Here is a 22,914-nt window from a genome sequence, read left to right as displayed (position 1 = left end):
GTAAAATTATGTATCTCACCAATAGAAACAGAAGAGGGAAGAGTTGTGTCAGATGATAAGGAAAAGGCTGAAGTTCTAAACAAATGTTTCTGTAAAATCTTTACAAGTGAGGATAAATTGAAACAGAAAATACCCCTAAAACGACAGCCGTTAACAAGAACATGGTAATGGGACACATGGAAATCACAGAAGAGAAAGTATTGGCTAAATTATCAAAACTAGTAACATGAAAACCACAATGACCAGAAGGTGTACATCCAAAAATACTACACGAAACAAGAGCTGTAATAAGTGAACCTCTAAGCAGCATTAAAAAAAATCATTGGAAGATGGGAAGCTACCAACTCATTGGAAAGAAGCAAACATTACCCCAATCTTTAAAAAAGGTAGTAAGAAAGTCCCTTGAACTACAGACCGGTCAGCTTGACGAGCATCACTTGCAAGATCATGGAATCGATTTTGAGGGACAGTATTATGGAACACCTAGAGCAAAATCATCTACTGAACAAAAGCCAATATGGATTCCGTAAGGGCAGAACAACTACACTACAACTCCTTGAGGTCCTAGATGATATAACCAGAAAAATAGATGAAGGACATAATTTATCTGGACTTTCAGAAAGCTTTTGACACAGTTCCCCATCAAAGACTCTCAACAAAAATCTAAGCCATCGGTGTCAATGATAAGTGTCAAACGATAACAGCATTTCTTAGTCAACGGGAAAACATCGGAATGGTCAATTGTAACAAGTGGGGTTCCTCAAGGCAATGTACTCGGTCCTGTACTATTCCTAATATATATCAACGACCTTCCTGAAACAACAGTTTCTACCACAAAGCTATTTGCAGACGATACAAAAATGCATGGGAAAAGCAACAATTACTCCGACACCAGAAAATTACAAGCCGACCTTAACAACATGGAGGATTAGTCTAAAAATGACAGCTGAAATTTAATTCCGGAAAAATCTCTTCATATTGGACGCAACAATACAAGACAAACATATAAAATGTATGGTGAAGACCTGCCACAAGAAGAAGATGAAAAAGACCTAGGTGTCGTATTTGACTGCGATTTAAAGTTCATCCGCCAGGTAGAAGCCACTGTTTAAAAGGCGAACAGACTAAGAGGTCATTTCTCCATATGGATGCACCTATATTTACTACACTAAACAAAGCTCTCATTAGACCACATTTTGGAATATACAAGAAATATGTTCGGTCTATCGAAAATGTACAAAGAAGAGCCACCAAACTTGTTGTAAATGTGAAAGATTTATCCTATCCAGACAGATTGGTCATCCTTGGAATTCCATCATTACAATACAAAAGAAAGCGATCCAAGTCTACTGAATTCTCAACGGAATTGATGAATCAGGAAAAGATGTGTTTGAAGTCGTTGAAAACAACCGAACAAGGGGAAATAATTCAAATTCATGCAACAACACTCAAGGTTGGACTGTAGAAGGCATTCATTTGGATTAAGATTTGTATGAGACTGGAATGGCTTACCAAACGATTTTATCAGTGCACCAACTATGAACACTTTCAAATCTAGGTTGAATACTTATTGGAAAAGATTAGAAATAAAGTTCAACCCAGATTGTTACAACTGAGGCTCAATACTACAAGATGCGAATAGATGAATATAGTGTGGACATGCTCAGAGGCGTTGTAAATATAACGTACCAATGTCAACGTCATGCTTTTTTAAACTATGGGTGTGTTTTAATAGAACTGTACTAAATGTTCATGCGCAACCCACAACATAATCAAGTTTGAAGAATAAAGCTGTTTTAAAAGCTAAAGCTTATACAGACCGAAGATCGGGTAAATCAGGTAACAAACGGGATGTGAATAAAATAACTTAACGCCAAAAAAAATCAATTAAAAAGATTTTCTTACACAGGCAGATTCTTTTTCACGTGTTTTCTTCCTCCCCTTTCTTTGTGTTATTAATATTATTATTATTATCAGTTCACCATAGGTTGTGAAATCAGGCACAAGATTTTGCATCGACAACTCCAGACGAGCAGAAAAAAATCTGCAGTACAGTATTCATTATAGATACGTTTACTGAAAATATGTTTCGTTTGTTAGTCCCCTGGCTGGCTGGCTGGCACGCAACAGTTGTCCGGACAACTCCTTCTTAAGCACTACTGCGATTTTAACTAAACTTGGTATACATGATCAGTATAACATGTAGTTGTGCATCCCATTTTTTTTTCTCGAATTTTTTTTTATCGTATTATAGTTGTGCATCCCACATTTTTTTTTGGAATAAAAATTCCGAAATGCGAGTAAAAATGGCTATATCTCGTCACCTGGCAAGTCAAATAGCTCAAAGTCATGGGTCATTTGAGGTCAAATGTCACTTTTTTCGAAATTACAGCTTGTCCGGGGCATAACTTCCGCGTTAGGCCTATTTCACCTACGTTTAACCAACTAGGTATATTTATGTATTTTTGTTTTTGTTTTTGTTTTTTAAAATATTTGTTGTCCGCAACCTGAAATAGCTGTTGTTCTATTGGGAAAACTAGTTTAATATATCTATTGAAGTCCTGTCGAAAATAAATGGGAAATAAATAGGCGCACTCCTAGGTCAGGCAGGGGACTTTGTATTGCTGTTGCATTGCAGCAATAATATCCATCCTTGTTTATCCACACATTTGCATCAGGCAATATTGGATTAATGAATTTATTCAACTAGACTAGAAAGAGACTTATTTGATATGCACATCCAATGGGTGAAGCTCTGTCCAGAGTGAAAGTCGATATCCCACCGGATTTAACCTTTCCGGTTCTGGTTCAGATTTTATTATCACCCAATTTTCAAAATGGCGGCGTCCATGTAAGCAGCTTTAAGTCGTGAAAGGTAACTTGACTTTGATCCTAATTTAACTTATCCTAGTACAACTAGTTTATCATTTGCACGCACAAATCTATTTGTATTTGGCTTACGTTGTATGTAAAATATGCATTCTAAATATGTTTTGACATTTTTTTCTGATTTGTTTTTTGTTTACGGGTCTGTCACTCTGTGCACAGGGGCATGTCTAGAACGAATATTCATACCCTGCCTACACCGATCTGTCAGAAATTGTCCGTCCGTTGTCCAGAGCTACGTTATCGCAGCTAGGGCATGTCTAGTCTTATATTAAAAATAGCCAGAAATACCTATATATTAACTTAAGACAGGTATTTCTGGCTTTTTTAATATAAGACTAGACATGCCCCTGTGATCTGTACTTGGGGAAACAAGGCCTGATAACCGACTCGGTAAATATTTGCTCTTAATGTTTGCTTTTCATATTTACCATGAATATGTGTATGTGCTAGGCCTACTCCTATAACATAAGAGGCCGCTGGTCAGCTCTTTTACTATCGGATATGATTTTGCCGACTGCGACATGGCGCCTGCCAAAAGTATCTCGCCATGTAAAACCTCTAACATTGTTGGAGTAGTGTATGTGCATGCTAAAACATGGTTTAATAAATAGTGCGAGGGCAGTCTTGGTTGACATATTACAAAGTATACAAAGTTTAAATAACAAGGTTTGATAACACAGCTATTAACAAAACCTATGAGTTAGTTAAAGAACAGGGCTGTTAAAATCAATCCAGGACCATATATATATACGTCATGTAAATATAAAGCCCAAACTAAGTAAGCCATGGGTAACTCCCAACATCAGGAAATCAATGTGAAAAAGAGACTGTATGTAATAGATCGATCACATGATTAATTGAATTTAAATCATTGCCTCCAATAGGGGTTGACCTCTGATTTAGTATTTACCAGCTGGGCTACCTTTAGATGCAAAAATGTAAGATAACTGCTGACACAGAATGAACCAAAATAAGCTGTTGCATAAAAAACATATTGACAGTACACTGGGGAATCCTACGAGGGCTGATTGATAAATTGTGAGCCTTGTATTGATGGAGGTACCCAAGGATGTTCTTTTAAGTCCTTCTATTGTCTGACTATAGGGACGCGTACCCAAGGACTAGTCTCATTTGGTTAGTTTCTATCGACGAGGTAGCACTCTAAAGTAAACAACACAAGTTTAAGCAGCTTTTTCGCAAATGGACAAAATCAGCTAGTGTGAAAGAGTCTGTCATTTCCATGGCTGCCATTCATGATTGCAGCTTTAAATTGATTGAGAATCTGCCATATTCACCTGATCTCGCTCCATCAGAAGTTTTTCCATCTATTTCCAAAACTGAAAAGGCTATTTCAGGCACCCTAAATGACCCTAACATGCAGTGGATGACTTTCTGAACAGCCAAGAAAAGGGGTTCCATAAAAGTGGCATTGAGGTCATTAAACACAGCTGGCAAAAGTTGACTGTTGGCTGTTGAAAAATAATACACTATGTCCGGCAAAATTCAAATCCTTCAATATGAGGCTCACAACTTATCAATTAGCCCTTGTATCCCCCCTCCCCAGAGACTGTGTCCAATTTTAGTACAATGAAGAGACTCTGGTCATACATCAAGCACAGAAAAACAGACTTTGATGGCATCTCATCACTTGACAGTTGAAACTTGTTCACGACCCAAAATTAACCAACAAGGCCCAAATTCTCAGCAAGCAGTCCAATCTGTGTTCTCTTTGGTTGAAAGACTCTCTTCCTCTAATTAATTCATGCAAATACATATACAAAATCTCATCCTGTCAAATAGTACCAGCCCTGTCATGGCAGAATTTTCTATTATTGTTCATGGTATGATTAAAATTTCAAAATCCTAAACCTAAGTAAAGCTGCAGCTGGTCCAAATAATCTCGGACCCAAAATCTTAAAGGAAATTTCTTCTGTCTCATCAGGAAAAGTACCATAATCATCTGGCTGGAAATCTGCCCATGTGTCTAGATCTCCCATACATAAATGGTTATAAATTTGATGCCAAAAACAACTGACCTAGCTATCATAACTTGCATCTGCAGGCTCCTGGAACAAATCATTGTCAATAATTATAACTTACATGATGTTCATAACATCATGTACACTCTTCAGTCATCATGGCTTTCGCGAATCAAGATGATACAAAAGTCAGCTTAGGATATGTCACAAAGAACTTTAGAAAATTAGCATAGAAAGGCGTTCTCATTATAGATGTTTAAAAGGCATTTGAAAAGCTTCCTTCTTCTCCATAAGTTGAGACACTATTGTAAAAGTTAAGACTTGGATTGGAGATCTATTATCAAACTCCATTAAATTTAGTTTATGTATACATACTTTATTTGTTATTAAGATTTTAAAGCATTAATCAAAGCCTATTGAATTAATTAGTTATGGATATCAAAGACCTACATAGTCTTTTATGTTATGCTATGTATTTTACTTCAGGTCACCTGGAGACAAAGTCTCGAGTGACTTTTTCTCATATATTTATCACCTGTTGTCCATCGTGCATTGTCTACTGGTAAACAATTTTCATGAAATTTTGCAGAAACCTTCCATGGCCAAAGGTCAACCAAATTTTTTAATTATATGGTAGCACTCTATAATAACAACTTCATTTTTAAACAGATTTTAATCAAACTTTATATAAAAGTCAAGTATTAGAATACATGTACATATGTACTTCAAACAAACTCATATTTCAGGATACCATGAACAAGGACAAGATCACTATTAATATTTATTAAACAAATCTTTTTAGCACTCTGTAGTGACTTCATTATTTAATGCATTTTAATAAAACTTTGTAGAATAGTTAAGTACAGTGTATATACATGTATTTATGTAAATTAAATACCTCAACTAAGTTCATGTATTAGTGTGCCAAGTTCAATGACAGGGTCACTGTTACTATTTATAGAAAATTATTGCCAGAGCTCTAAAACTAGCAACTTCATTATTCAATTCATTTTAATCAAATTTTATTCATTGTTCAAGTATAAGAATACCTCAGATAAGTTTTCGTGTTTCACTGGGCCAGGTCAAGGACGTCGACAATGTCACAGTTACTATTTATAGGAACTCTTTATCAGCACTCTAGCAACTTTGTTATCTAATGCATTTTAATCAAACTTCATTTAAGTATGAGAAAACCTCGAATGAGTTTTGTGTTTTATAGTGCCAAGGTCAAGGATAAGGTCGGCACTATTCGACAAAAAATGTTATCACACTGTTACACACATCAAGTCACTTACTTTTTAAAGAGATTTCAGTCAAACTTCATATATGGTCAAGTTAATGAGAATATCTCAAACAAGTTGACCTTAAGGCTTATGTTTTCTTAGCACAAGTTCTTCCATCTCATTCTGGCTGCATGAGATGTCATTGATACCCAGTTTTGCTCTTGTGCTCTCCCACAGCTGTATAAAACTTCTTTTCTTTTCCAGATCAATGCTTCTGAAGAAAAGTATTTTAGGATTGCTGATTAGTTGATCTGAGTTGGAAAAGATGGGAAGTGTACAGTGGAAGAGGTCACATATTGTGGCAGTGGCAGCTTCTGTCCTGTTATTGGTGTTTATCCTCTACACTGGTTCTGGTTACTCTGTCCATCCCCAAAACATCAGCAAGACCATGAGACAGCTGAACACTTTCTACACCCAGTGGCCAAGACTAGAAATACCAAGCAAACCTTCCGATGTACATGTAAGATCCTCATGTTTACTTATGACCTGGCCTGAAATCACTGTTTTACCTGGTGTATAAGTTTGTGTATGTCTGTTAATTAAGTCAATATAAATGTCTAATATACCGTAATATTTACAAAGTGTCATTTAAAGGTACAAATAGACAGTCTGTATGTGATGTAATTTAGTGTCAGTTTCTCTCTCTGTAATGGACAAGTGGGTGAAACATCATGTCAGGGTCACAAAACAAGTCAATTTCCTGTATCCTATAAAAAGGACCTATATCAGGGTCACAAGCCAATTCCCTGTACCCTGTAATTACCCCAACATTGGGATCACAAGCCAATTCCCTGTACCCTGTAAAACGACCTACATCAGGGTCACAAAACAAGCTAATTCTCTGCACCCTGTAATTACCCCAACATCGGGATCACAAGCTGATTCCCTGTACCCTGTAAAAAAAATACATCGGGTCACAAAACAAGTCAACTTCCTGTACTCTATAAAAAGGACCTACGTCAGAGTCACAAAACAAGATGATTCTCTGTACTCTGCAAATACTTCCACATAAAGGTCACAAAAACAAGCCAATTCACCGTACTCTATAACAAACCACATCCGGCTCACAAAACAAGCCAATTTCGGAATCTTGTACCCTGTAAACACTGAGACCTCAGGGTCACAAAACAAGCCAATTTCCTGTACACCGTAAAAAAACCTACATCAGGGTCACTAACAAGCTGACTCTCTGTACCCTGTCAACACCCTTACGTCAGGGTCACAAACAAGCTGACTCTCTGTACCCTGTAAACACCGGCCCTTACATCAGGGTAACAAACAAGCCGACTCTCTGTACCCTGTAAACACCCTTATGTCAGGGTAACAAACAAGCTGACTCTCTGTACCCTGTAAACACCCTTACGTCAGGGTCACAAAACGAGCCGACTCTCTGTACCCTGTAAACACCCTTACATCAGGGTCACAAAACGAGCTGACTCTCTGTACCCTGTAAACACTCTTACATCTGCAGGGTCACAAAACGAGCCGACTCTCTGTACCCTGTAAACACCCTTACTTACATCAGGGTAACAAACGAGCCGACTCTCTGTACCCTGTAAACATCCTTACGTCAGGGTAAAAAATGAGCCGACTCTCTGTACCCTGTAAACACCCTTACGTCAGGGTAACAAACAAGCTGACTCTCTGTACCCTGTAAACACCCTTACATCAGGGTAACAAACAAGCCGACTCTCTGTACCCTGTAAACACCCTTACGTCAGGGTCACAAAACAAGCAGACACTCTGTCCCCTGTAAACACCCTTACATCAGGGTAACAAACAAGCCAACTCTCTGTACCCTGTAAACACCCTTACGTCAGGGTAACAAACAAGCCGACTCTCTTACCCAGTGAACACCCTTACGTCAGGGTAACAAACAAGCCGACTCTCTGTACCCTGTAAACACCCTTAAGTCAGGGTAAAAAAACAAGCCGACATTCTGTACCCTGTAAACACCCTTACATCAGGGTAACAAACGAGCCGACTCTCTGTACCCTGTAAACACCCTTACGTCAGGGTCACAAAACAAGCCGACTCTCTGTATCCTGTAAACACCCTTACATCAGGGTAATAAACAAGCCAACTCTCTGTACCCAGTTAACACCCTTACGTCAGGGTAACAAACAAGCCGACTCTCTGTACCCTGTAAACACCCTTACATCAGGGTCACAAAACAAGCCGACTCTCTGTACCCTGTAAACACCCTTACATCAGGTTAACAAACGAGCCGACTCTCTGTAACCTGTAAACACCCTTACATCAGGGTCACAAAACAAGCCGACTCTCTGTACCCTGTAAACACCCTTACATCAGGGTCACAAAACAAGCTGACTCTCTGTACCCTGTAAACACCCTTACGTCAGTGTAACAAACAAGCTGACTCTCTGTACCCTGTAAACACCCTTACGTCAGTGTAACAAACAAGCCGACTCTCTGTACCCTGTAAACACCCTTACTTCAGGGTAACAAACAAGCTGACTCCCTGTACCCTGTAAACACCCTTACGTCAGGGTTACAAACGAGCCGACTCTCTGTACCCTGTAAAAACCCTTACATCAGGGTCACAAAACAAGCCGACTCTCTGTACCCTGTAAACACCCTTACATCAGGGTAACAAACAAGCCGACTCTCTGTAACCTGTAAACACCCTTCGTCAGGGTCACAAAACAAGCCGACATTCTGTACCCTGTAAACACCCTTACATCAGGGTCACAAAACAAGCCGACTCTCTGTACCCTGTAAACACCCTTACATCAGAGTAATAAACAAGCCAACTCTCTTTACCCTGTAAACACCCTTATGTCAGGGTCACAAAACAAGCCGACTCTCTGTACCCTGTAAACACCCTTACTTACATCAGGGTCACAAAACAAGCCGACTCTCTGTACCCTGTAAACACCCTTACATCAGGGTCACAAATTAGCCGACTCTCTGTACCCTGTAAACACCCTTATGTCAGGGTCACAAAACAAGCTGACACTCTGTACCCTGTAAACACCCTTACGTCAGGGTAACAAACAAGCCGACTCTCTGTACCCAGTAAACACCCTTACGTCCGGGTCACAAACAAGCCAACTCTCTGTACCCTGTAAACACCCTTACATCAGGGTAACAAACAAGCCGACTCTCTGTACCCTGTAAACACCCGTACGTCTGGGTCACAAATAAGCTGACTCTCTGTACCCTGTAAACACCCTTACGTCAGGGTAACAAACAAGCCGACTCTCTGTACCCTGTAAACACCCTTACATCAGGGTCACAAAACAAGCAGACACTCTGTTCCCTGTAAACACCCTTACATCAGGGTTACAAAACAAGCCGACTTTCTGTACCTTGTAAACACCCTTACATCAGGGTCACAAAACAAGCTGACACTCTGTACCCTGTAAACACCCTTACGTCAGGGTAACAAACAAGCCAACTCTCTGTACCCTATAAACACCCTTAAATTACGTCAGGGTAACAAACAAGCCGACTCGCTGTACCCTGTAAACACCCTTACATATGTACGTCAGGGTAACAAACGAGCCGACTCTCTGTACCCTGTAAACACCCTTACGTCAGGGTAACAAACAAGCCGACACTCTGTACCCTGTAAACACCCTTAAATTACGTCAGGGTAACAAACAAGCCGACTCTCTGTACCCTGTAAACACCCTTACGTCAGGGTAACAAACAAGCCGACTCTCTGTACCCTGTAAACACCCTTACGTCAGGGTAACAAACAAGCCGACACTCTGTGCCCTGTAAACACCCTTACATCAGGGTCACAAAAGAAGCCGACTTTCTGTACCCTGTAAACACCCTTACATCAGGGTCACAAAACGAGCCAACTTTCTGTACCCTGTAAACACTCTTACATCAGGGTCACAAAACTAGCCGACACTCGATCTGTACCCTGTAAACACCCTTACATCAGGGTAATAAACAAGCCGACTCTCTGTACCCTGTAAACACCCTTACATCAGGGTCACAAAACAAGCAGACACTCTGTACCCTGTAAACACCCTTACATCAGGGTAACAAACAAGCCGACACTCTGTACCCTGTAAACACCCTTAAATTACGTCAGGGTAACAAACAAGCCGACTCTCTGTACCCTGTAAACACCCTTACATCAGGGTAACAAACAAGCCGACTCTCTGTACCCTGTAAACACCCGTACGTCTGGGTCACAAATAAGCTGACTCTCTGTACCCTGTAAACACCCTTACGTCAGGGTAACAAACAAGCCGACTCTCTGTACCCTGTAAACACCCTTACATCAGGGTCACAAAACAAGCAGACACTCTGTTCCCTGTAAACACCCTTACATCAGGGTTACAAAACAAGCCGACTTTCTGTACCTTGTAAACACCCTTACATCAGGGTCACAAAACAAGCTGACACTCTGTACCCTGTAAACACCCTTACGTCAGGGTAACAAACAAGCCAACTCTCTGTACCCTATAAACACCCTTAAATTACGTCAGGGTAACAAACAAGCCGACTCGCTGTACCCTGTAAACACCCTTACATATGTACGTCAGGGTAACAAACGAGCCGACTCTCTGTACCCTGTAAACACCCTTACGTCAGGGTAACAAACAAGCCGACACTCTGTACCCTGTAAACACCCTTAAATTACGTCAGGGTAACAAACAAGCCGACTCTCTGTACCCTGTAAACACCCTTACGTCAGGGTAACAAACAAGCCGACTCTCTGTACCCTGTAAACACCCTTACGTCACGGGTAACAAACAAGCCGACACTCTGTGCCCTGTAAACACCCTTACATCAGGGTCACAAAAGAAGCCGACTTTCTGTACCCTGTAAACACCCTTACATCAGGGTCACAAAACGAGCCAACTTTCTGTACCCTGTAAACACTCTTACATCAGGGTCACAAAACTAGCCGACACTCGATCTGTACCCTGTAAACACCCTTACATCAGGGTAATAAACAAGCCGACTCTCTGTACCCTGTAAACACCCTTACATCAGGGTCACAAAACAAGCAGACACTCTGTACCCTGTAAACACCCTTACATCAGGGTAACAAACAAGCCGACACTCTGTACCCTGTAAACACCCTTAAATTACGTCAGGGTAACAAACAAGCCGACTCTCTGTACCCTGTAAACACCCTTACGTCAGGGTAACAAACAAGCCGACTCTCTGTACCCTGTAAACACCCTTACGTCAGGGTAACAAACAAGCCAACACTCTGTGCCCTGTAAACACCCTTACATCAGGGTCACAAAAGAAGCCGACTTTCTGTACCCTGTAAACACCCTTACATCAGGGTCACAAAACGAGCCAACTTTCTGTACCCTGTAAACACTCTTACATCAGGGTCACAAAACTAGCCGACTCTCTTACCCAGTAAACACCCTTACGTCAGGGTAACAAACAAGCCGACTCTCTGTACCCTGTAAACACCCTTACATCAGGGTAACAAACAAGCCGACTCTCTGTACCCTGTAAACACCCTTACATCAGGGTCACAAAACAAGCCGACTCTCTGTACCCTGTAAACACCCTTACATCAGGGTAATAAACAAGCCGACTCTCTGTACCCTGTAAACACCCTTATGTCAGGGTCACAAAACAAGCCGACTCTCTTACCCAGTAAACACCCTTACATCAGGGTTACAAAACAAGCCGACTCTCTGTACCCTGTAAACACCATTACATCAGGGTCACAAAACAAGCAGACACTCTGTACCCTGTAAACACTTTTACATCAGGGTCACAAAACGAGCCGACACTTGATCTGTACCCTGTAAACACCCTTACATCATGGTAATAAACAAGTCGACTCTCTGTACCCTGTAAACACCCTTACGTCAGGGTCACAAAACAAGCAGACACTCTGTCCCCTGTAAACACCCTTACATCAGGGTCACAAAACAAGCCGACTGTCTGTATCCTGTAAACACCCTTACATCAGGATCACAAAACGAGCCGACTCTCTGTACCCTGTAAACACCCTTACATCAGGGTAATAAACAAGCCGACTCGCTGTACCCTGTAAACACTCTTACGTCAGGGTCACAAAAGAAGCCAACTCTCTGTACCCTGTAAACACCCTTACATCAGGGTAACAAACAAGCCGACTCTCTGTTCCCTGTAAACATCTTTACGTCAGGCTCACAAAACAAGCCGACATTCTGTACCCTGTAAACACCTCTACATCAGGGTCACAAAACAAGCCGACTCTCTGTACCCTGTAAACACCCTTACATCAGGGTCACAAAACGAGCCGACTCTCTGTACCCTGTAAACACCCTTACATCAGGGTAATAAACAAGCCAACTCTCTTTACCCTGTAAACACCCTTATGTCAGGGTCACAAAACAAGCCGACTCTCTGTACCCTGTAAACACCCTTACATCAGGGTCACAAAACAAGCCGACTTTCTGTACCCTGTAAACACCCTTACATCAGGGTAACAAAAGAGCCGACTCTCTGTACCCTGTAAACACCCTTACGTCAGGGTCACAAAACAAGCCGACTCTCTGTACCCTGTAAACACCCTTACATCAGGGTTACAAAACAAGCCGACTGTCTGTATCCTGTAAACACCCTTACATCAGGGTTACAAAACAAGCCGACTGTCTGTATCCCGTAAACACCCTTACGTCAGGGTTACAAAACAAGCCAACTCTCTGTACCCTGTAAACACCCTTATGTCAGGGTCACAAAACAAGCAGACGGTCTGTACCCTGTAAACACCCTTACATCAGGGTAACAAACGAGCCGACTCTCTATAACCTGTAAACACCCTTACGTCAGGGTAACAAACAAGCCGACTGTCTGTACCCTGTAAACACCCTTACATCAGGGTAACAAACGAGCCGACTCTCTGTACCCTGTAAACACCCTTACGTCAGGGTCACAAAACAAGCCGACTCTCTGTACCCTATAAACACCCTTACATCAGGGTAACAAACAAGCCGACTCTCTGTACCCTGTAAACACCCTTACGTCAGGGTCACAAAACAAGCCGACTCTCTGTACCCTGTAAACACCCTTACATCAGGGTCACAAAACAAGCCGACTCTCTGTACCTTGTAAACACCCTTACTTACATCAGGGTCACAAAACAAGCTGACTCTCTGTACCCTTGTCAGTAAACACCCTTACATCGGTCACAAAACAAGCCGACTCTCTGTATCCTGTAAACACCCTTACATCAGGGTCACAAAACAAGCCGACTCTCTGTACCTTGTAAACACCCTTACTTACATCAGGGTCACAAAACAAGCCGACTCTCTGTACCCTTGTCAGTAAACACCCTTACATCGGTCACAAAACAAGCCGACTCTCTGTACCCTGTAAACACCCTTACGTCAGGGTCACAAAACAAGCCGACTCTCTGTACCCTGTAAACACCCTAACATCCAGATCCTACATCCGAGTTACTAAACGAGCCAACTCTTTGTACCCTGTAAACACCTCCATTAGCTCCTCCTTTTTATGAATGTATATGTATTTCATGTACATAAAATACATGATCCACATAGTCATATTTATTGAGTTTTTGAGAACTTTTTCGTTTGTTGTTGTTGTTGGTTTTTTTTTTGGTTTTTTGTTTTTGCAATTATTATTCTCTTTATATCTGCAAAATGGAAGATTTCATAACAGAATCAGCACAATTTAAATTACAATGCACAGACAAGAATCATATGATGTACAAAGCTATTAATAACGCATGAAAAGGCATGGAGTATTAAATCATAATGAAGTGGTTCATATTTCTTCAACATTGAATATTTACAAGATCTTATTACACGTAACACAACACTCAATCTTTTATTTGTTTTTAATTTTCATTCTAGACAAACTTTATGGAAGATTGCCTTCAGAAATCATCACTGAACATGAGATTGGACAACATTCAACAAATTAAAAAACAATGGTCACAGGCAACTAGTTCTCATTGCAGGTCTGTTGAATGGATTCAGAGGCATACCTCTCTTTCATGAATGCCCCTTATTTAAATGAAGGGACTATCTATTTAAATTGGATTTTTTTCAATATGCATGATATTACAGCAATGGTTTTCTTGGGCATTTTTAATTTTCATGCATATCTAAGGAGACAAATTTTTACCCTCTGAATATTTTTCATAATGCTCAACAAATTATTAGTCTTACAATTACCGTTACATACCAGTGGCTGCTTACAAGCTTTCTAAGTGCAATTCATTATACTCTTTTAAAATTTGTTTTTGTTTGAATTTAAGTGTTTATGTGAACAGAACAACATTGTGTAAAAGATTAGTTAATCGAGATAATCATAAGTCTTGCTTGCAATATCCTCTATGTATTTTATTTTAAATCTAAAGCAACAAGATGGAGGCTTCAGGCCTTGTATATGTCTATATAAATGGCTTCAACAACTTACTAGGTTTGTTTAGCAGGTTGAAATGTAATGATATTCCATTTTCCAAATGTTTATTGGTATCATCTGTTTTTAAGGTCTAAAATTGAAACATGTCAGACACTTAAAATGTAGTCAATAACATTGATTTTGACTATCTTTCAATGTGACATAGTCAAATGTATTAAATAGAAGAATTAAAAAATTAATTCTAAAATAAGGTTTGGTAAAAAAGAGGTGCAGTTATGTATGATTTTTTACATTATGAGAATCATCTACATTGATGTTTGGTTGGATTAGTCTCTCCCTTACATGAGGCAGAGAAATCTCTCATACTATTCAGTGCTAGATTTTCCCATCGTGTCTGTCTGGCAACATTTGTTACGGAGTGACATTATAATTAGTAAGATTTTTATATCCAGTTGTCTTTCTCAGGCATAACACAATTTGGAGTTAATTCTGTCAAATTGATGAATAATTTGAAAATCAAAATTGTTCATTTTTTTACTGATGATGTTATTTAAACACAGTTATGTATACATGTATGTATGAGAAAAATAATCTGTTAATTGTCCATATCAAGAATTAACTTATCTCAGTGGTAGGCTGACAATATGTAAAATCTTATTCTAAATATCACCTCCAGCAAGATGTCACTGACTGGAATATCAGTCCTGCGATAAATCAATCCCTAACATGTACAGGTAATATGTTCTATCAGTCTGATGTGTATACATATATACATAGTCATGTGGTTTACAGTCCATTTGATGAGGGATATAAAATTTCAAGTGAATATCAATGCAATACAAGGTTAATATGTATTACTAATAAATCTTTCAGAGGTTTGTATACAGCCTTCACATCGATCTTTACCATCACAGACTTCCCTGCTCAGGTGGTCATACCTAAAACATACGAGTCAAAGGTTCGTAAGTGGCTTGGAAACAATGATGACCTCTTCCAAAATGCCAAACTGCAGGTAAAGAAAAGTTTGAATTGTAAATTTTAGATGTTTGGTGTGAATGTTGGTTTCTGAATAAGTTATGAATAGCCTGAATGTTTAGATTTCTCTTTAAAAAAAAATATAAGAAATAATAAACTATTTCCCAAAAGTAATATGGACACATTTATTATAGATGGGGGGGGGGCCTCCAGTGTGAAAGTTTAGTATTAAGATTTGGGAAGGGCTTATTTGTGAAATACTTTAAGGTTACTATTTTAAAATTGATGATTCAACAAAAATGAAGAAGGGGGTTTAAATATTTGTTGACAGTGCCTTATTTATGTAATAAAAAAATGTGTTGTTTGCTTCAGACTGTAATTAAGTTTTTCTATGGATACAAAATGCTTTTAAGTGTTAAAATTTTCTTTGTTTTTTAGACTGTACTCTATGTTTATAATGAATATACGAAAGAGGAAAATGTCTTCAATCCACTGAGAGAAAAGAGACCAATCGCTAAACCAGACCAACCAGAGAGACAGTAGTAAGATATTGAAATATTACATAGACCATTGAAAAATAGCAAATTATATGTTTATATATATGTATATGTAAGTGATTAATTAAACTTGTATTAACTAATATTGATAAGGTTATTATTAAGATAATTTGGAAATAGCTGTGTGTTCCCTTCAATTACTGTGCTGTCGATATACAATTATACACCTTACTTTTACAGTGTTGAAGAACTGTACAAGGAGACTCAGCCTACTTGTGATTTCTGCAAATACAAAGAGTAAGAATTCAATGGCATTAATTAGTTCAAGTTGAGATATAATAGTAATTAAACATTGCTGAAACGAAATTCAAAACAGGTGTGATGTCAAACAGTTCTCTCTCTCAGAGACTTTTGTTTGTATTTTTACTTTGGAAGGAGAATGAGAAAGACAGAGTTGACAATTTTATATGCAATTTCTACACGTCATTAGAATAAGTTGAGGCATAAGTTTCCAAGAGACTTGTTTGTTTGTAATAAGGCCTATAATCATTGAATTTATTGAATTACAGAAATACTGCAGAGGATGTGTTTGGACGTATAGAGTCAAAGTTATCTTTCTCTGCAGCCAACACATTCAAGCTTGGGGCCTGGCACACACTTATTCTGCCTAAAAAACATCACCCCCTGAATTGGACCAAAACTGAGTACCTGGATCTCACGGATACCTGTCTAAAATGGTTTGTGATTTAATTCATTTAATATAGTTTGATAGTTATAGACTGGTAGAGTTATTTTCATATTCATGAGTTCAATCTTCCTAATGTAGTCACCCTAGGTGTCTGTAGGTCAAAGACACATTGATTCATGGAGTTACTTGTAAATTGCAAAAAAAAAAAAAAAAAAAAAATTAATAGTTCATTAATTTTTTTGAGGGCTGCCCATAACTCCATTCCGACCTAAGTGAGAAGCAGGCCATATAATTATGTGTCAAATATATTTAGTACATATAATATATAGAGGATATTGAATGGTTTCCCTTTTAATATAACATATATTTCAAGAGTATGACAGAATATCAATATTTTCACGAGTGCAATGCACGAGTGAAAAATATCGAAATATTCTGTCATACGAGTGAAATATATGTTATATTTAATGAAAAATCATTCAATTTTTAGGTCATCTGACCCAAAGGGTCAGGATGACCTATAGTCATCGTGCTTCGTCCGTCGTCGTCCGCCGTGCGCCGTGCGTAAACTTTTTCTTTCAAAACGCTACTCCTCCTTAACGCTTGGGTGGATTACTTCCAAATTTGGTTTGAAGCATCATTGGGGGAGGGCAATCATATTTTATATAAATGAGGCTGGTCTGACCCCTGGGGCCAGAAGGGCGGGGCGCCAAAAAGGGAACTTAGGTGAATATTGCTATAAAATCCTACTCCTCCTTTACCCTTGGGTGGATTACAACTAAATGTGGTGTGAAACATCATTGGGGGAGGGCGGTCATATTTTATATAAATGAAGTTGGTGTGACCCCTGGGGCCTGAGGGGCGGGGCCCCAAAAGGGGAACTTTGATGAAATTTTGCTATAAAATCCTACTCCTCCTTAACCCTTTGGTGGATTTCAACCAGATATTGTGTGAAACATCATTTGGGGAGGGTGATCATATTTTATATAAATGAGGCTGGTGTGACCCCTAGGGCCTGAGGGGTGGGGCCCCAAATGGGGAACTTTGATGAAATTTTGCTATAAAATCCTACTCCTCCTTAACCCTTTAGTGGATTTCAACCAGATATGTTGTGAAACATCATTTGGGGAGGGCGGTCATATTTTATATAAATGAGGCTAGTGTGACCCCTGGGGCCTGAGGTAGCAGTGTACAGTAAAAATGCCAAATTCTGAAAAATATGGCACATGCTTTAGATATGTAAACATTGCCAGTTAACCTTACATATAACCTCTAATAAAGTATATATATTTGAAATCTGTACAACATTTGCAATTTTAATAGAGCTCTGAAGGATAAGTAAACTGATATTTTCTGTGATTTTTAGAGCTGTGAATACCATGGTAACAGCTTAAAAAATTCTCAAAAATTGCAAAATATTATGATATTTGACCCAAAATGGCACAATTCTCTACACAATTTTTTTTCTGAAACCTATTTAAAATTAAATATCTCTATCCCAAAGACAGAATTAATCTTGTTTGGACATATGTTGTAAATTAAGTTTTTCCGCTATCTTACCTTTTCTGTGGGCTTCCATTTTGCGCTGTAGGCGAAACTAAATTTCCTGTGTAAACACACGTTCGGAAAATCCGGATATTTAAAATCCGGAACCAATTTATTGATTTTTGTTTTAATAAATGTGAAGCCTGTATGTACTACTTCATACTGGATATACCAATTATAGTGTACATTTATTTTTTCATTTTTTATACATATCATAATACAGGAGTTATTTGCTTAACAAAAAAATTGCCCATGGCCAGGCTGTCTTACTGTGGTGTGCTACCTTATACATCACTTTTGTTAATTCTAATTTTACTAAAAACCCCATGAATGTCTAGAATATGTTCCGACGAACAAAATGACATATCGGGTTACTGTGTATCTTTAATAGTCACCGAGTATTGCTGATTTCCCTGAGAGGTGTATTTTGACAACTTTTTCTCCCAATCCAGTAATAAGGGGAGGTAATTTTAAAGATGAAAACTCCCATAATTCTGTATATCTCTTGAATAAAGTTGTGTTTTGAGTTGAATGTGGTACTTTGAGTCTCTGTGCATGTAATCAAGCAAAAAATACTATACAACTATCAAATTTAGCCTTGTAATATGACGTCATAGTTACCATGACGTCATCAGTAACTATGACGTCATCAGATGGTATCTATGACATCATAAATACTCAATGGGGTCATAATAAATAACCAAATTCCTTTCCAAACCTCAGCTTAGCAACACATGCAATATTCTAACTGATAAATCATGACATGACATCCAAGATTTCAAAATGTCATGCCTATGACATCACAGTCATCTGTTTCCACCCCAGTAATTCAGATATGTACCAATGATCATATGAAAGTGTCCGCTGATCCCATTTTATGCGGAAAATGCTATTTTTTCTGCTTTACCGAAGGAAGTGACAATAATTGACAATATTGTATCAACCGTACACTCCATCAATTGAAATTACATGCTTACCAATGTATAAATAAATTGAAAATAATGGTTTCACCAAATATTTCAAAAAATAACACTTACTGTAATAGTTTCCATGGATACGGGGTAATAAATCAGGTAAAACAAACCAGAATTCAGTCTATATGGTTTGTTAGATACCCAATAAGTTATTTTGGGTTTGTTATAAAACATAGAATATCTTTTCAATTTACACTGACTCATTAACATTATGCTTAATTAACCCACCCTTAAAATGGGTAAATATGCGAGTTACCTCCCTTGATTCCTCTAATATGACAAGCCTGATAATAAACAAGTTTTAAATTGTTTTTATGCATTTTTGAGCAATAATGAACTAAAATGAAGCTTAATCAAGCATAATTAAGCACAATTTCCAAAAAATAACATTTTTCAGCCCTTATAAGGTAGCAGTGTACAGTAAAAATGCCAAATTCTGAAAAATATGGCACATGCTTTAGATATGTAAACATTGCCAGTTAACCTTACATATAACCTCTAATAAAGTATATATATTTGAAATCTGTACAACATTTGCAATTTTAATAGAGCTCTGAAGGATAAGTAAACTGATATTTTCTGTGATTTTTAGAGCTGTGAATACCATGGTAACAGCTTAAAAAATTCTCAAAAATTGCAAAATATTATGATATTTGACCCAAAATGGCACAATTCTCTACACAATTTTTTTTTCTGAAACCTATTTAAAATTAAATATCTCTATCCCAAAGACAGAATTAATCTTGTTTGGACATATGTTGTAAATTAAGTTTTTCCGCTATCTTACCTTTTCTGTGGGCTTCCATTTTGCGCTGTAGGCGAAACTAAATTTCCTGTGTAAACACACGTTCGGAAAATCCGGATATTTAAAATCCGGAACCAATTTATTGATTTTTGTTTTAATAAATGTGAAGCCTGTATGTACTACTTCATACTGGATATACCAATTATAGTGTACATTTATTTTTTCATTTTTTATACATATCATAATACAGGAGTTATTTGCTTAACAAAAAAATTGCCCATGGCCAGGCTGTCTTACTGTGGTGTGCTACCTTATACATCACTTTTGTTAATTCTAATTTTACTAAAAACCCCATGAATGTCTAGAATATGTTCCGACGAACAAAATGACATATCGGGTTACTGTGTATCTTTAATAGTCACCGAGTATTGCTGATTTCCCTGAGAGGTGTATTTTGACAACTTTTTCTCCCAATCCAGTAATAAGGGGAGGTAATTTTAAAGATGAAAACTCCCATAATTCTGTATATCTCTTGAATAAAGTTGTGTTTTGAGTTGAATGTGGTACTTTGAGTCTCTGTGCATGTAATCAAGCAAAAAATACTATACAACTATCAAATTTAGCCTTGTAATATGACGTCATAGTTACCATGACGTCATCAGTAACTATGACGTCATCAGATGGTATCTATGACATCATAAATACTCAATGGGGTCATAATAAATAACCAAATTCCTTTCCAAACCTCAGCTTAGCAACACATGCAATATTCTAACTGATAAATCATGACATGACATCCAAGATTTCAAAATGTCATGCCTATGACATCACAGTCATCTGTTTCCACCCCAGTAATTCAGATATGTACCAATGATCATATGAAAGTGTCCGCTGATCCCATTTTATGCGGAAAATGCTATTTTTTCTGCTTTACCGAAGGAAGTGACAATAATTGACAATATTGTATCAACCGTACACTCCATCAATTGAAATTACATGCTTACCAATGTATAAATAAATTGAAAATAATGGTTTCACCAAATATTTCAAAAAATAACACTTACTGTAATAGTTTCCATGGATACGGGGTAATAAATCAGGTAAAACAAACCAGAATTCAGTCTATATGGTTTGTTAGATACCCAATAAGTTATTTTGGGTTTGTTATAAAACATAGAATATCTTTTCAATTTACACTGACTCATTAACATTATGCTTAATTAACCCACCCTTAAAATGGGTAAATATGCGAGTTACCTCCCTTGATTCCTCTAATATGACAAGCCTGATAATAAACAAGTTTTAAATTGTTTTTATGCATTTTTGAGCAATAATGAACTAAAATGAAGCTTAATCAAGCATAATTAAGCACAATTTCCAAAAAATAACATTTTTCAGCCCTTATAAGGTAGCAGTGTACAGTAAAAATGCCAAATTCTGAAAAATATGGCACATGCTTTAGATATGTAAACATTGCCAGTTAACCTTACATATAACCTCTAATAAAGTATATATATTTGAAATCTGTACAACATTTGCAATTTTAATAGAGCTCTGAAGGATAAGTAAACTGATATTTTCTGTGATTTTTAGAGCTGTGAATACCATGGTAACAGCTTAAAAAATTCTCAAAAATTGCAAAATATTATGATATTTGACCCAAAATGGCACAATTCTCTACACAATTTTTTTTTCTGAAACCTATTTAAAATTAAATATCTCTATCCCAAAGACAGAATTAATCTTGTTTGGACATATGTTGTAAATTAAGTTTTTCCGCTATCTTACCTTTTCTGTGGGCTTCCATTTTGCGCTGTAGGCGAAACTAAATTTCCTGTGTAAACACACGTTCGGAAAATCCGGATATTTAAAATCCGGAACCAATTTATTGATTTTTGTTTTAATAAATGTGAAGCCTGTATGTACTACTTCATACTGGATATACCAATTATAGTGTACATTTATTTTTTCATTTTTTATACATATCATAATACAGGAGTTATTTGCTTAACAAAAAAATTGCCCATGGCCAGGCTGTCTTACTGTGGTGTGCTACCTGAGGGGCGGGGCCCCAAATGGGGAACTTTGATGAAATTTTGCTATAAAATCCTACTCCTCCTTAACCCTTTAGTGGATTTCAACCAGATATGTTGTGAAACATCATTTGGGGAGGGCGGTCATATTTTATATAAATGAGGCTAGTGTGACCCCTGGGGCCTGAGGGGCGGGGCCCCAAATGGGGAACTTTGATGAAATTTTGCTATAAAATCCTACTCCTCCTTAACCCTTTAGTAGATTTCAACCAGATATGTTGTGAAACATCATTTGGGGAGGGTGGTCATATTTTATATAAATGAGGCTAGTATGACCCCTGAGGCCAGAGATGCGGGGCCGCAAAAGGGCAACTTTGATGAAATTTTGCTTTAAAATACTACTCCTCCAAAACCCAAAAGTAGATTATTACAAAATTTGGTGTGGAACATCGTTGGAGGAGGACAATCATATTTTATATAAACGAGGCTGGTCTGACCCCTAGGGCCAGAGGGGCCGCGCGGGCCCTAAATAGGGAACTTTGGTGGATATTTGCTATAAAATCCTACTCCTCCTTTACCCTTTGGTGGATTACAACTAAATTTGGTGTGAAACATCATTGGGGGAGGGCGGTCATATTTTATATAAATGAAGTTGGTGTGACCCCTGGGGCCTGAGGGGCGGGGCCCCAAAAGGGGAACTTTGATGAAATTTTGCTATAAAATCCTACTCCTCCTTAACCCTTTGGTGGATTTCAACCAGATATTGTGTGAAACATCATTTGGGGAGGGTGATCATATTTTATATAAATGAGGCTGGTGTGACCCCTAGGGCCTGAGGGGTGGGGCCCCAAATGGGGAACTTTGATGAAATTTTGCTATAAAATCCTACTCTTCCTTAACCCTTTAGTGGATTTCAACCAGATATGTTGTGAAACATCATTTGGGGAGGGCGGTCATATTTTATATAAA

The 22,914-nt window shown here is 38.1% G+C and overlaps 1 protein-coding gene across 1 annotated transcript in view; it reads left to right on the top strand.

Annotated features, from left to right (window-relative positions):
- Positions 1-2,831: 2,831 nt before the first annotated feature.
- The window catches only part of LOC117331657, a 32,456-nt gene continuing 12,373 nt past the window's right edge, over positions 2,832-22,914 (top strand). Inside the window, exons 1-7 of the mRNA XM_033890483.1 lie at positions 2,832-2,875; positions 6,356-6,611; positions 13,975-14,081; positions 15,362-15,500; positions 15,902-16,005; positions 16,201-16,257; positions 16,530-16,697. Coding sequence (XP_033746374.1) covers positions 6,417-6,611; positions 13,975-14,081; positions 15,362-15,500; positions 15,902-16,005; positions 16,201-16,257; positions 16,530-16,697 — 770 coding nt within the window. The 5' untranslated portion in view covers positions 2,832-2,875; positions 6,356-6,416. The remainder of the gene's footprint in view (positions 2,876-6,355; positions 6,612-13,974; positions 14,082-15,361; positions 15,501-15,901; positions 16,006-16,200; positions 16,258-16,529; positions 16,698-22,914) is intronic.

Source organism: Pecten maximus, chromosome 7 (assembly GCF_902652985.1).
Source record: "Pecten maximus chromosome 7, xPecMax1.1, whole genome shotgun sequence".
NCBI lineage: Eukaryota > Metazoa > Mollusca > Bivalvia > Pectinida > Pectinidae > Pecten > Pecten maximus.
This window is presented reverse-complemented; position numbering and strand designations above follow the sequence as displayed.